Raw genomic sequence first — 14,399 nt, 5'->3', positions numbered from 1 at the left:
CGCACCCAGTCAGCGGCTCCGAAGGCCTCCTTGGTGTTGCGTTGGCGCCACCTCATGGCAGAAGGCAGTATTGAATGATGTCCCTGACTGTCCCGTTTTACATGTGGTTGGAGTGTGCTTTTGGTGGCACGGGGAATTTTTTTTTTTTTATGACTCAAATAAATGACATCTAATTTTTAGTTTTCTTTTTTTTTAAATATATTTTTTTATTGATTTTTTACAGAGAGGAGGGGAGAGGGATAGAGAGTTAGAAACATTGATGAGAAAGAAACATTGATCAGCTGCCTCCTGCACACCTCCTACTGGGGATGTGCCCGCAACCAAGGTACATGCCCTTGACCGGAATCGAACCCAGGACCCTTCAGTCTGCAGGCTGACGCTCTATCGACTGAGCCAAACCGGTTTTGGCTAATTTTTAGTTTTCAATAGCTGGGCTGTGTATACTGTTCGCGCAGTGTCAGGAACAAGATTCTAACAAAGCCTAACTCGGAGCAAAACTTGGGGTTCATCTTCAGGCCCCTGTCCCCCACACATCCCGCTTTCCCGTCTTAATGGTCTTCTCTCTGTCTTCCATGGATGCGGTGTCCCTAGCACCTTATACATTTTAAAACCGTCTTTCATCGAAGTATCTGAGGTTCATTCACATGAAGGTGTAAATAGCTGGTAAGAGCTTAAAGTAGTCCGCCTATGGGAGAGCCAAGGTAGTGGTCCATGGTCCCACCCTCAGGGCCAGCTGCAGGCGTTCAGGGTTCAATGAAAAATGAAAATGAATGTTCCCACATTCATCAAAACTCAGGGAGAAAAGTGCCATTAAAATCTAAAACTTTTTTCCTTTAAAAATATTTTTTTTCTTGACCTGGACGGTGTGGCTCAGTAGATAGAGTGTCGACCTGCAGACTGAAGGGTCCTGGGTTCGATTCCAGTCAAGGGCACATGCCTGGGTTGTGGGCTTGATCCCCAGAGGGGGGCGAGTAGGAGGCAGCTGCTCCATGATTCTCTCTCATCATTGATGTTTCTACCTCTCTCTCCCTCTCCCTTCTTCTCTGAAATCAATAAAAATATATTTAAAAAATATTTTTTCTTTTAAACTGTAATAAGTATAATGGTGATACATGAGAAACAACGTAAACTTTCGATCTGCAACAATATAGTTTTTGGTGTCATACTTTTATATAATACAATGAATACTATTTATTAATTCATTTGATATTACGAGTGATTATAAGAGTTTTCCGGCTCAGGTTTCTGCAGATCCATATACGAGGCCCTTGTACACTTTCACGATGGTGACAGGAGAGCATTAAACTGAGCAACTGTTGGGGGCTGGGTTCCCCGGAAGTAGGAGCTGAGAAGGAGGGGGACATGCAGAGTCTGCATCAGGGACCAGCATCTGCGAGTGGAGGTGGGAAGAGGTGGTCTTTGTCAGAGGGGGAAGCCAAAATGCGATGCAGTTGTGACTGCATTTTGGCCAACCCCACGGGTGTTCTGGACCATCCAGGGCCCGGAGGAGATGCTAAGTTGGGTCACAGTCTTTATTCTCTTGCCCTCGCAGTCCTTGGATGTGGGCTGCCCTGCTGGCCGACTGCATCCTCATGGTGTCATTGAACACGTGTCTCGAACCCAGTGGCATTTATTTATTTTTTAAAATATATTTTATTGATTTTTTATAGAGAGGAAGGGAGAGGGATAGAGAGTTAGAAACATCGATGAGAGAGAAACACCGATCAGCTGCCTCCTGCACACCCCCTACTGGGGATGTGCCCGCAATCAAGGTACATGCCCTTGACCGGAATCGAACCTGGGACCTTTCAGTCTGCAGGCCGACGCTCTAGCCACTGAGCCAAACCGGTTAGAGCTAACCCAGTGGCATTTAACTGGGGGCGCTCTTGCCTCTCAGGGGGCACTTGGCAATGTTGGACCTTGTTGGTTGCCATGACAGCAGGGGTGCTACTGACACTAGTGAGGGGCAGCCAGGGTGCTGCTAGGCATCCTATAATGCACAGAACAGCCTCCCCACTCCCCCAACAAAGCACTCTCTGGTCCCACGTGTCAATAGTACAGACCTTGGAAAACCCTGCCTAACCTTTTATTTTTCTCTAGACAATGCAGTTGGATCTGGACGCTTGAGTCGGTTCAAGTTCAGCTTCGGAGAGAGGACAGAAGTCTTCCCAGGTGGACCTGTGTTGTACATCCTATTGTATCAGGTAAGAAGGCACTAGTGCCCCATTTATTGGTGATGCACAGGTTAATAAGTGAGCTCAGATAGATTCATTATCAAGTTCCTCATTAGCCTTTTATCTAATAGTTTTACCATTAAGGGCTGATAACGGTGACTTCTAATTCTATCGCTTGCTTTCCTATAGCTGCAATCTATAATAATAAAAGTGTAATATGCTAATTAGACCGGATGTCCTTCTGGACGACCTTCCAGACGACCTTCTGGATGAAGCCAGGGCTGCGAGGGAAGCCCAGGTCCCGGATGCCTGCTGGCGGCCGGAGGGAGCCTGAGTCCCAGGTGCCAGAGGGAAGCCCGGGTCTCGGGTGCCAGAGGGAAGCCGGTGCCGGCAGCTGGGGGAAGGAAGGCCTACTTTTGCACGAATTTCGTGCATCGGGCCTCTAGTTCTCCTATAAAGAAAAACATTGACCTACCAACCAGTGACCCCGAAATAGCCCAGATAGGAAAGGCGGGATGCATGCATGATTCTCCCCCTTGCTCAATTTTCAGAACGCCCTAGTCATGAAAAATGTGATTAAGATATTCTTTCTAGGTGTTTTCAGAAAAACCACCCTCTGAGGAACAAAACAGGATAAGAGTGTGGGTACAGAGACAAAGTTACACCAAGCCCTTGGCTTTAAGGAGTCCACCAGGCCTGCTGGGACCACACAGGGCTCTAGGGGGCAGCAGAGACCACCAGCTGCTGGAGCTGGAACATCCCGGCTTTGATACCATTACAGCCTCCTTACCACCGACCAGACCAACCCCTGCCGTCAGCTAGCTAGAATCTCACCTGATCTGAGAGGCGACATCCGGGCATGGCCGCAGGGAGGGGCAGGGCTCCGTCTGGCCCGGTCCTGGTTCCCAGCAGCCCTGTGCTCCTCTCCCACCCCATCGATCCCTCTTCAAGATGGACAGGACCCCTATTCCGATCTTCGTGTTTAGCTTTCCTTTTTTTGGTGTGTTTCTATGGATTTGCCTATTCCGGATATTTCCTACAACTGGGAGCAGACACTGTGAGGCCTTCTGCCATGGCGTCCTTCCCTTGGCATAATGTTTTTAGGGTTCGTCGGGTGGTAGCGCGTTTCAGGACTCCATTCCTTTTCATGGCTGCATACTATTCCACTCTATGGCCACACCGCATCTGTTCATCCGTTCGTCCGCCGATGGCCGCTTGGGTTGTTTCCACGTTCTGGCTATTACGAATAGTCACGCGGCTTCGAGGACGGGTCTTTGTGTGGCCTTGTTTCCCTTCTTTCAGTCCGTGGAGTGGAATGTTCATTGCGGTTCCATTTGGAGGAGCTGCAGAATGTTTTCCCTCCCCACCAGCCATGTATGAGAACTCTGTCGTACTCTTGACCTTGGCTTCTTCTCCCGCTCGCCTTAGAATTCCGGAATGGGAAGACCCGGGCGTGAGAAGGCTGCGGCCGACTTTCCCGCACCCTTTCCCGTGGCTCTAGCCATGCGCGGCTACCAGCCTGTGAACGAATGGCCCGCGATGCACACTCAGGCCTTTGGGCGATCTGTCTTCCTTGCTCAGGGGACATTGAAGCCTTGGGGGCTGACGCTGAATCACGGGAGAGTGGTGCTGAGGTGGGGTCCCCAGAGGGGCCAGGGCCACAACCACGTCCTTCAGATGCGTCCTTGAGCCTCTGAAGGTCACAGTGACCTTGACTTTCCTTGGCCTGTGGCCACATCACTCCAGTCTCGGCTTCTGTGGACCCATCGCTTTCGCCTTTTGGTCTGTCCTCAAATCTCCTCGTGCCTCTGTCTTAGGAGGGCATTTACGATGCATTTAGGGCCACCACCATCCCCCCATTTCAAGGCCCTTAACTTAACACATCTGCGAAGATCCCTTTTCCAAACAGAGCGTTCCTTACAGCTTCCAGAGCTTAGGACTCATTGCTCTGGGGAACATTTTCTTCCTTCCTTTTTTATAATATATTTTATTGATTTCAGAGAAGAAGGGAGAGGGAGAGAGAGAGAGAGAAACATCAATGATGAGAGAGCATCACTGATTGGCTGCCTCCTGCACGCCCCACACTGGGCATCGAGCCTGCAACCGGGGCATGTGCCCTTGACTGGAATTGAACCCGGGACCCTTCAGTCCGCAGACAGACGCTCTATCCACTGAGCCACACCGGCTAGGGCCGGGGGACCATTTTCCAACTTGCCACACACTGAGGTTCAGAAATCACCAATGTGGCCCATGCCCTTAGGGCAGCCCAGGCCTAGGAGATGGGAGCCCCGAGAAAAGGGAGTAATATGAGGCTCCCAGGCCGCCTCTGTCTGGTCCTGGTCCCTGGGGATATGACAGCTGACGTGTCCTGAGCGCTCCTCACCCACTAATCTAAGCCCAGGACGCGTCCTGTCTCATCCCTCCTCCTAACAACCTGGTGAGGCAGGCCCTGCTATTACCTGTCATTTTGCAGATGAGAAAATGAAGGGGGAAGGGGGCTGAGTCACTCGCCGAAGGGGATGGAGCTGGGCGAGCCACCCAGGCCGCCAGAGGCCAACACCTCCCGCAGCGTGGGCACCATGTCTCATTGGGCTTCCTCTGATCTGCTCCGTGAATCACCCCTTTCTGATATTTGTATCCGCCGAGCACATACGGAACCACACTTTTCTGGAAAGAAAGGGGACCCCCTGAACCCCTGGCCCCCCTCCTTCTCAGAGCCACGGCTCCAAAGTCTTGGTGAGTCCCAGCCTCCAGCTACCAGACAGCTTCTTACTCAGCCCATGGGGGTGGGGTGGCGGGGGGGGCACGCAGGTCCTGCCAAGAGGGGGGGCAGCTGGGATCCTAATGAATCTCCCAGGTTAGTGGCCCGGGAGGGGCCCTGGGAGTTCCCCAGCGTCCAGATGAGGGGGCAAAGGCAGGCAGGGACGGCGGGCATGTTCCTGGGCACCCTGGGTACCTGTTTGCTTCTGGCCATGACTCATTCCCTCCGGAGCAAGCGCCTCGGGTGAAATGTTTACCAGCCCCACCTCCCTCCACGCGGCCTTATAGCTCCCCTCCCAGCGGGGAGAGCACGGAGCAGCCCTGCCCTCCTGTCCTCCCCACGCAGCCCACCCCCGGAGCCCACCCGAGGCCATGGCAGCTCCGGCGGCCCAGGTGTCCAGGCAGCGGGCGGCAGCCGACCGTCCTGGCTCCCACCAGAAAGTTGTGAAGTACTTGGGCCAGGACTTCGAGACGCTCAGGCAGCAGTGCTTGGATTCAGGGGTGCTGTTTAAGGACCCTGAGTTCCCAGCAGGTCCGTCAGCCTTGGGCCACAAGGATCTGGGACCACGTTCCCCCCAAACTCAAGGCGTCGTCTGGAAGCGGCCCCCGGTAAGGAGACGGGCTTGCTGTAAGGTGTCAGGCAGGATGGGGGGCTCTGGCTTCAGGTCGGAAATAGTTGAGGGAGAAGGTGGCTCTGGATCCTCAATTCCTAAATCCCACATTTCAGAACCCCTTTCCCTTTAACAATCTTTTTCCAGAGGCAGTGAGGTTAGAGGGAAGAGCATGCAGAGGCGTTGGGATCAGACGAGTTAGATTTGAATCCCGGCTCCGCCTGTGTGGTCTTGGACCCATAACCTCCGTGAGCCTCAGTCTTCCCATCTGTGGAATGGTGCCACTGGCACCTGATTTTTCCAGGGTTGGTATGAGGGCCAGAGATGAAGCTCCGACCATCGTGCCTGGCCCACCACAGGCACAGGCCACGTGGTCATGACCGCCTGGGCCCCTGGGCCAGGGCACGGGGGAACAGGCCAATGCTAGGTGTCACCATCGGTCAGGGGTAAGTGGTGACAGGGTGGCTGAAAGGTGCAGCCATTGCTCAAGGTCACGAGCTGGGTCACTGTTCCATCAGGGCTGGTGAGTGGAGAGGTGGAGGCTGTGGGGCTGTGAACGCAGCTGGAACTCAGGGCCTCCTGAATGCTGTCACCGGTATCACCCCAAACTCAGAGGCAGAGAATGGAGAACCATCCCCCCAAAATCCATGTCTGTGACCTACCCCGACGGGACCCTTGTCCCGTGATTTGCCCTCAGGGGTCGGAGCCCCCTCTGCAGGGTGGCTGTGAGAACTGAGAGAGTCTGTTCAGCGTCTGCCACGTAAGTAGTCTCGTAAGAGCACATGTTCCGTGGCTGTTGGCCAGGGAGCCTTTGTCTTCTAGAGCATGATGGGAAAACCAAGTCGTGGTACCTGTTTTCTTGGCCCTGGATGACAAGGGAGGATAAGAAGATAATTTTTTGGATACTAGAGGCCCGATGCACGAAATTCGGGCAAGGGGCTCGGCCCTCACAGCCTCGGCTTCATCCAGAAGGTCGTCCGGAAGGACGTCCGGAAGGTTGTTCGGCTGTTCGATCTAATTAGCATATTACGCTTTTATTATTATAGATAGATGGCCAAATCCTATCCCTACCCCTTTATTTTCATTCAACCAGTTTTGCCCAACAGTTTCTACCTCTGAGGATAACTCCTTTGCCTGCCTCTGTCCTGCCCACCCAGGTCCGTCTGCCCACCCCTCTTGAAACATATGGCATTCCTCTGGGATGCTGGCAAAATCAAGGTTGGGAATCATGGTTTTATATTCTTTCTTTATTTGTTTTAACTGGGGGTTTCTTTCTTTCATTTTTTTTCCCCATCACCATTTATCCCCTCTATGCGATGGTTTTATATTCTTGTCTCAAGAATTGACAGCTACATTTCATTTCAACAGACAGTATTTTTAGGCCTCTGTTGTTGTTTTTTTCTTTAAAGAATAGTTTACTGATTTTTAGAGAGAGTGGAAAGGAGAGGGAGAGAAAGAGAGAAACATCGACGTGAGAGTGTGATATCCATTAGCTGCCCCCAACGGGGAATCGAACCAGCAACCCTTCGGTGCTCAGGATGTCACCCAACCCACTGAGCCACACCGGCCAGGGCTAGGCCTCTGTGTCAGGCATCCGCTCTGCACTGTGGGGAAGGCGGTAGGGCAGGTTCATTACTGCAGAGAGACTTTGGCGCTGGGGTTGGAGGAAGCAGAGGGTCCTGACAGCGACCAGTGACGGTCTAACGCCCTGGGAGCAATGCTTGCCAGTTGCCTTTGTCCGCGAGAAGATGCGATTGCAGTGCCTTCCTGCCTCGGACCCCTTACCGGTGCCCGTGTTTCCCTCGAACCCATTCATCAGGGGCCGAAGCAAGCAGGCCTGAGTCATGTGTGTTTATGGAGTGTGCTGAGGTCCTCACCTGAGTAATAGTCAACATTGCTAATGACAAGATGTGGTTGTTATTCAGGAAGAAAAAAAACAAAACAGTGTCCCGTGTGTGTGTGTGTGTGTGTGTGTGTGTGTGGCCTCCTGGCCTCTTTTCAGCCTCTTTGGTGGCCAAACTACTTTGTGTCTCCGATCCGAGTTCCAGTAGAAAGTTAGCCCTGGAGAGAAGACTTCCGGAATGTTCTTCCGGCCTAGGCTGAGATGCCAACCCCTTACAAAACCAGGGATGCCCTGTGGCCCCCAAGAGATTCATAACATATTAGTCATGACGTCCCTGGGTTGTTTTTTTCCTGGGTCGGGGGGGAGGGGAGGTGCATTTTGAAACCTGCTAAGAACATGTCATAAAATGAACATTCCTTCTACATACACCCCGCTTAGCACCGTCCTGCTCAGCACACTTCAACTTGTTTCTGGCCTTTGCAAACCACTCTGCCTCTTAAACCGAACTCAACATTTCAGCAGAATCCGGGAGACTTATCGGCCATGCGTCGAATGAGCTGATATCGCACGGACAGTGTGACATGGGTAACGGGTGGCCGGCTCAGGCAAGCGACTTGGGACGCGTCCGCGTGTTCCACAGACAGGAGTCGAAGCCACGGGGTTGGTCGCTGTCGCCGAGAGAGGATGCTTAGGGCAGGCTATTGCCGCGGGAAACGGGGTCCCTGCAGAGGGCTGAGGCCTGGTCGGGGGTCCCCTGCTTCTTAGGGGGGAGTGGAGCGGAGGAACCCTTGAAGGAGACGAGGACGCCGTAGACAGGTGAGGAGGGGACGAGAGATGATCTCCTAGGTTGCTGTGAAGCCTGAGTTCAGGACCCCAAAGCCATCTTTACCCTCATGGCCACCATCACTGGGCATCTTATGACTTGTGTTTTGTCCCCAACTGCTTTCAGGAATTGTGCCCCAGCCCCCAGTTCATCGCCGGTGGCGCCACCCGCGTGGACATCTGTCAAGGTGGTCTGGGTGAGTAGGCGGGCCGCCCTGTTTGTTCGGCGCAGGGCGGGTGTGCATGTGGCACGGGTGACGTCAGATTCAGCTGTTAGTCCTGACCACCTGTAGTTACCTGTAAGTGGACCTAATTTGCCCTATAAAATGGCCACGTCTGTACAATTAGGGACGGTCGTAAGAGATGCTTTTGTAATTGGTAAGAAAACAGGGATCCTCTCTTTCTAGCCAAGCTTCCTCTCACGGGCCTGGGATCCTAGGACTAAGATGTTCCCCTCCCAGCCCTTCATATTCCCTCCAATCGGGTGCAGTTAAGCTTTGGGAAATCATTTGCTTTGTTTTGTAAGTTCTGGCCTCACGTGTCAGACCCACAAGTAGTAGATTGGTGCTCTTGACCTGCTAAGCACTCCCGATCCCAGGGCCTCATGGTCGAGTGGGACAACACTGGCCTTTCCGGGGACAGCGTGGCTCTGACTTAGATTCACTGGGATTCTAAACCGCCATCCCCTGGCAGCCGCAGAACACGGGGCAGGAAAGGAGAGCCACGAGGAGACAAATCCCACTTGGTGAAAAGCAGTAAAACAACCCACATCTCAGCATCCACCTGGACCCGATAGCCTTCATCTTTTGGGGGGGTTCACCCCCCTCTTTCCCCTTCTGGTTCTAGCCAGGAAAATGTTTCCAATCCGCTGGAAACCTTTGTGATTTTGAAGGTCACGGGCACCTAATTTTAAACGCCTCCAATGCTCTCTCCTTTAATGAGCACCACAGATATCCCCTGAGCCAGAGCTCCTGGGGGCGAGCATTAAGCAGGGAGAATGCGTCAGGTGCCACCTAATTTCCCACGTGGCTCAGGGAAGCGCGACTTCCCACGGAGGCTTTTAGCAGGTCCTTGTTAGTGATGTTTAACTTAGTACCAGGCATTTAATAAGCCTCGTTTAATTGATGGGCCTGGATAGCTCTTCCCCTTGAATCGTTATAAGCAAGCGAGGAGGAATAGAGGAGGAAAGAGGTTTCCGGAAGGAGGCCTGAGCGTTACCATGGTGAGTGTGCGCTGCTGAGGGATGGAGTGGGTTGGAGCCGGGGGATGGAGCACAGGAAACCACCCAAACTGACTCTCAGCACCCAGCTCCCACCCAAGTCCCTGGGGCCTCGCCAGGGGGCCGCCCTGGGGTAGCCCAGCCGATGAGGCAGTGTTTTTGTTGTTGTTTAAAAATCAGTATCATTGGAACCTCTTTTGAAAGCAATTAATTTATTGATTAAACATTTTCCAATGACAATCGCCATTCAACATTATATTCTTTGCTGAAACCGGTTTGGCTCAGTGGATAGAGCGTCGGCCCGTGGACCGAAAGGTCCCAGGTTCGATTCCGGTCAAGGGCATGTACCTTGGTTGCGGGCACATCCCTAGTGGGTGATGTGCAGGAGGCAGCTGATCGATGTTTCTCTCTCATCGATGTTTCTAACTCTCTATCTCTCTCCCTTCCTCTCTGTAAAAAATCAATAAAATATATTCTTTGCAGGTGCACAGCCTATTGGTTAGAGTCCAGTGGTTCTCAACCTTCTGGCCCTTTAAATACAGTTCCTCATGTGGTGACCCAACCATAACATTATTTTCGTTGCTACTTCTTAACTGTCATGTTGCTACTGTCATGAATCGTCATGTAAATATCTGATCTGCAGGATGGTCTTAGGCGGCCCCTGTGAAAGGGTCGTTCGACCGCCAAAGGGGCCGCGACCCACAGGTTGAGAACCGCTGGGTTAGACATTTATGTGACGTACGGAGAGATTCCCCTGACCTGTCGAGCACCCGCCTGGCCCCGTGCGTAGTTATCACAACACGATTGGCCACCCTCCCTGGCTGTGCGCTGGGCCTGGTGGGAGCACATCTCGGAGCCCATGTGAGGAAGGGGGGTGCTGCCTGAGCTGAATCCTGTGGCCCTTTGGATGCAAGAATAAGACAAGATGCTGGGGGCCAGGGCTAACGGAGACAGAAATGGAAAGATGAGCTCTCAGATCCATCGCTCGCTCAGGCCCAGTTGGCACTGCCCCCTCCCAAACGGCCCGGCACCCCCCAATCCGAGCCGGGGACCCCGGGGGCTTCCCAATGAGGGCATCCACTCTGAAACAAAGGATGATGGAGGGTCTCCATGGCAACATGAGGATGGCCTCCCAGCCTCAAACATATTAAGAGACCAGGCGACGTGAGCTCAGATGTGAAGATGCCCGGGAGCCCGGTGGGGTGTGGTGGGCAGAAAGCGAGGCGTTTTCGGCCGGGAAAACACCCCGTTACTGTGTCTCAAGGCACAACGATGCGAAAGGAGACAGGAAGGCAGCAAAACTCGGGGAGAGGGGACCCTGGCCAGGTCCCAGGGGGGCAGACAACCGCAGAGAAAGCGATTTCAACCAGCAGTGTGGCTGGGGCTCTTCAACAAAAACAAAACAGACCAATAAAACCCACGTCATTTCTCCAGGGACGCCCAGCAGCAGTTCAGCGAGGATCAGGAGGGCGAATCAGCCGACTGCAGAGCCACTGGCCGAGGGGCCGGGCCCAGCAGGGCTGGCGTGGGCTGGGGGAGGGCCGAGCCAGGCCAGCGGCTTGCAGGGTTATCCCTTTCGGCTGGTCCAATGTCCCCTCCCGGGGACGATGTCTCGGAACTGGGAATGTTTTCCATTTAAAACAATCAGAAACCAGATCCCTGGCTTCTCTTTTAAAAACGGCAACATCTGGCCCGATCCGGTCCCCACAGTCACCCTACAGATATGGGTCTGAGCCCCTTCTTTGCGCCAAGTGCTCTTCCAGCCCCCAAAAGATACACCCGTGGGGTGGGGGCGGGAGCTCTGGATCCCAGGGAGTCTCCGTTCTAACGGGGAAAATGACCAATAAACAAATCCAGGTGCCAGGTGGTGGGAAAAGCCACGGAGAGAGGAGAGCCACGCGAGAGGAGAGAGTGATCAGGGGGTGTTATTAGAGGGGGCCCTGAGAGTCCCTGGGCCCCGCAATCCCAGGATCGCCGGGTTTTGGGGCCTGCTTTTAGAACGGTGGTAGCTTGCTCTATCCCAGCGGCAGCGACCCCGTGAGGGAGGCATTCCAGGAAATTTTGTTTGATTCTTCATTTACAAACACCACGGCGGGGGGGGGGGGGGGGGGGTCATGTGGCGGGTTCAGGGCCGGCTCGAGGTGGGATGCTTGCGGGATTGAGGACCACGTGGCTCGTCAGACATGCTGCTTTGTCAGCATCAGGGGTGGCTTCTTGCTTCTGCAGCCCCCTCGGCCGCCCCCCCCCCAGGACAGCGCCTGGGTACAATGAAGGGCCTCTGTCCTCTGGGCCGTGGGGGAAGGGCCCCGTGTGCCTGGAGCTGCCCCCCGGGTCTCGGCTGGGCTCCTGGAGAGGTGACGGCAGTGCTGTGTGGTCTGTTCTGTGCTGTCAGGACCCGGTGGCCCTCCTGGCTGACTCCGGCCACCTCTGTGCAGGGACACGGCACGCCCTCCATCCATCCCTGACCCCGCAGTCACCACAGCCTCTGCCTTCCCTTCCCCGCCCTCGGTGGACACCCTCCGACGGCAGAGGGGACACGAGGGGTGCTCTTCGCCACCTTCTCTCACCTTCTGCTCCCCGAGTCCCCGTGGGAAGCAGAACGAAGGTTCTCTCTGCTCGGCCTTCCTCTTGGGCTTGAAAACGATTGTTCCCGCTTCAGCCATTGCTCAACGTCGAAGTTGAAGGGGTTCCAGTGCCTGGAGTTTTCTCTCTCGTCCCCTTCCTCCTCCTCCTCCTCCTCCTCCTCCTCCTCCTCCTCCTCCTCCTCCTCCTCCTCTGTAGCGTCTCCATGTTCCCCCTCGCTGTTTGGGAAACTCCCTGAAGTCATTGCCTGGTTCATAGTCTTGGCTCAACCTCTGAGCCACGCCGGCCGGAGTGGGTTTCCTGTTTCCTTCTGCATTTGCTGGGCTCTCTGAGCTGACCATTATTAAACCCTAGACCAGCGGTTCTCAACCTGTGGGTCGCGACCCCTTTGGGGGTCGAACGACCCTTTCACAGGGGTCGCCTAAGACCATCGGAAAACACATATGTAATTACATATTGTTTTTGTGATGAATCACTATGCTTTAATGATGTTCAATTTGTAACAATGAAATTGGGGGTCACCACAACATGAGGGACTGTATGAAAGGGTCGCGGCATGAGGAAGGTTGAGAACCTCTGCCCTAGACTCTTTAACCTCTCGGCTTTATTTCTTCTGCCTCGATGAGGATGATGGAAGGCGAGTCAGTATCTCAAGACTGTCTTAAGCAATGAGGCATCGAGGCTGTCATGCTGGGCTCTCAAACACAACAGGGCAGTCCTCTAAACACACAGAGAGCCAACTTCCTGTCATCTAACATCACGCGGGCACGGAACACACACACACACACACACACACACACACACACACACACACACTGTGGGCTGGCAAACAGATGTTTCCCCCAACCGAATGTCTTATCAGAGTTGCTAATAAGGAACCAAACAACACATTTTTATTCTTAAAAAAATATATATTTTATTGATTTTTTACAGAGAGGAAGGGAGAAGGATAGAGAGTTAGAAACATCGATGGGAGAGAAACATCGATCAGCTGCCTCCTGCACACCTCCTACTGGGGATGTGCCCGCAACCAAGGTACATTCCCTTGACCGGAATCGAACCTGAGACCCTTCAGTCCGCAGGCCGAGGCTCTATCCACTGAGCCAGACTGGTTAGGGCCAAACAAGACATTTTAAAATATATATATATGTATTTTTATTGATTTCAGAGAGGCAGGGATAGGAGAGAGAGAAACATCAATGATGAGAGAGAATCATGGATCGGCTGCCTCCTGCACGCCCCCTAGTGGGGATCGAGCCCGCAACCCAGGCAGGTGCCCTGACCAGGAATCAAGCCTGGGACCTTTCAGTCCCAAAAGACACTTTGGCTTTTGTTCTTTCCATGGCTTCCCACTGGCCGAGTGCTCTGAGATGTGCAATGGTCAGCACGCAGGGCCGATCGATCGGGAGGACCAGAGACGTTTCTATCCGCGACTCCCAACGCGGCAGCAGGAGCTGACGGTGCTGCCCGTGACCTTGAGACATGGGGGGGCGGGGGTGGGGGGAGAGTCGGACGTGGAAGGGAGAGAAAGCGGGACCCTGCCGGCCTGGCCTGACCAGTGTGTCCCCATGACCCGGTGCAGGCGACTGCTGGCTCCTGGCGGCCATCGCGTCCCTCACCTTGAACGAAGAGCTGCTTCACCGGGTGGTGCCCAGGGACCAGAGCTTCCAGGAGAGCTACGCGGGCATCTTCCGTTTTCAGGTCCTGTGCGTTGCTCGCCGTCCTTGGTGCTCCCTTCCATCGTCCCGCCCAGATCCACGGAATCGGAAGCTCTGGGGTGGGCCCCGGGCCTGTTTTCATGGCCCCCCAGGTGGCTCTGACACACCCTTGAGCTTGCGATCCATCCGGTCACCTACACATCCACCCCCACCGCCTCCCCCAGGCCTCAGGGCCTCGAGGAAAGCGCGGGGGAGTGAGTGTCAGGAGACATGGGTCCGAGTCACACACGGTCACCACAGACGCAGACACGGGGCTCGATGCTTCCCGGCTCCTTGAGCATCTCCTGTGTCAGTGACGGCGAACCTTTTGAGCTCGGCGTGTCAGCATTTTGGAAAACCCTAACTTAACTCTGGTGCCGTGTCACATAGAGAAATGTTTTGATCTTTGCGACCATAGTAAAACAAAGATTTATATTTCTGATATTTATTTTATGTATTTAAATGCCACTGAACAAAAAAAAGTCAACCAAAAAAGTGAGTTCGCGTGTCACCTCTGACATGCGTGTCATAGGTTCGCCATCGCTGTCCCATGTGCCTGGATGAGTAAGACCCCGAGCCTGCTCTTCAGGAGCTTGGAGTCCACTAAAGGCCCGAGACCTGAGCACGGAGCCTCCCGGAGGCTCCTCCGGGGCCCCCCTGAGCGGCGCCGTGTTCCCCCCGCAGTCTGGC

General features: G+C 54.0%; 1 protein-coding gene across 1 annotated transcript in view; it reads left to right on the top strand.

Moving 5' to 3' along the window:
- Positions 1-5,306: 5,306 nt before the first annotated feature.
- The window catches only part of LOC102441298 (calpain-8-like), a 16,186-nt gene continuing 7,093 nt past the window's right edge, over positions 5,307-14,399 (top strand). Inside the window, 3 exon segments of the mRNA XM_023748703.1 lie at positions 5,307-5,543; positions 8,338-8,407; positions 13,595-13,859. Of these exon segments, the coding sequence (XP_023604471.1) occupies positions 5,307-5,543; positions 8,338-8,407; positions 13,595-13,859 (572 nt within the window).

This window comes from Myotis lucifugus, unplaced genomic scaffold, assembly GCF_000147115.1.
Source record: "Myotis lucifugus unplaced genomic scaffold, Myoluc2.0 scaffold_1696, whole genome shotgun sequence".
In the NCBI taxonomy this organism is placed as follows: domain Eukaryota; kingdom Metazoa; phylum Chordata; class Mammalia; order Chiroptera; family Vespertilionidae; genus Myotis; species Myotis lucifugus.
Note: the sequence above shows the minus strand (reverse complement) of the source record. Positions and strands in the feature narration are given on the sequence as shown.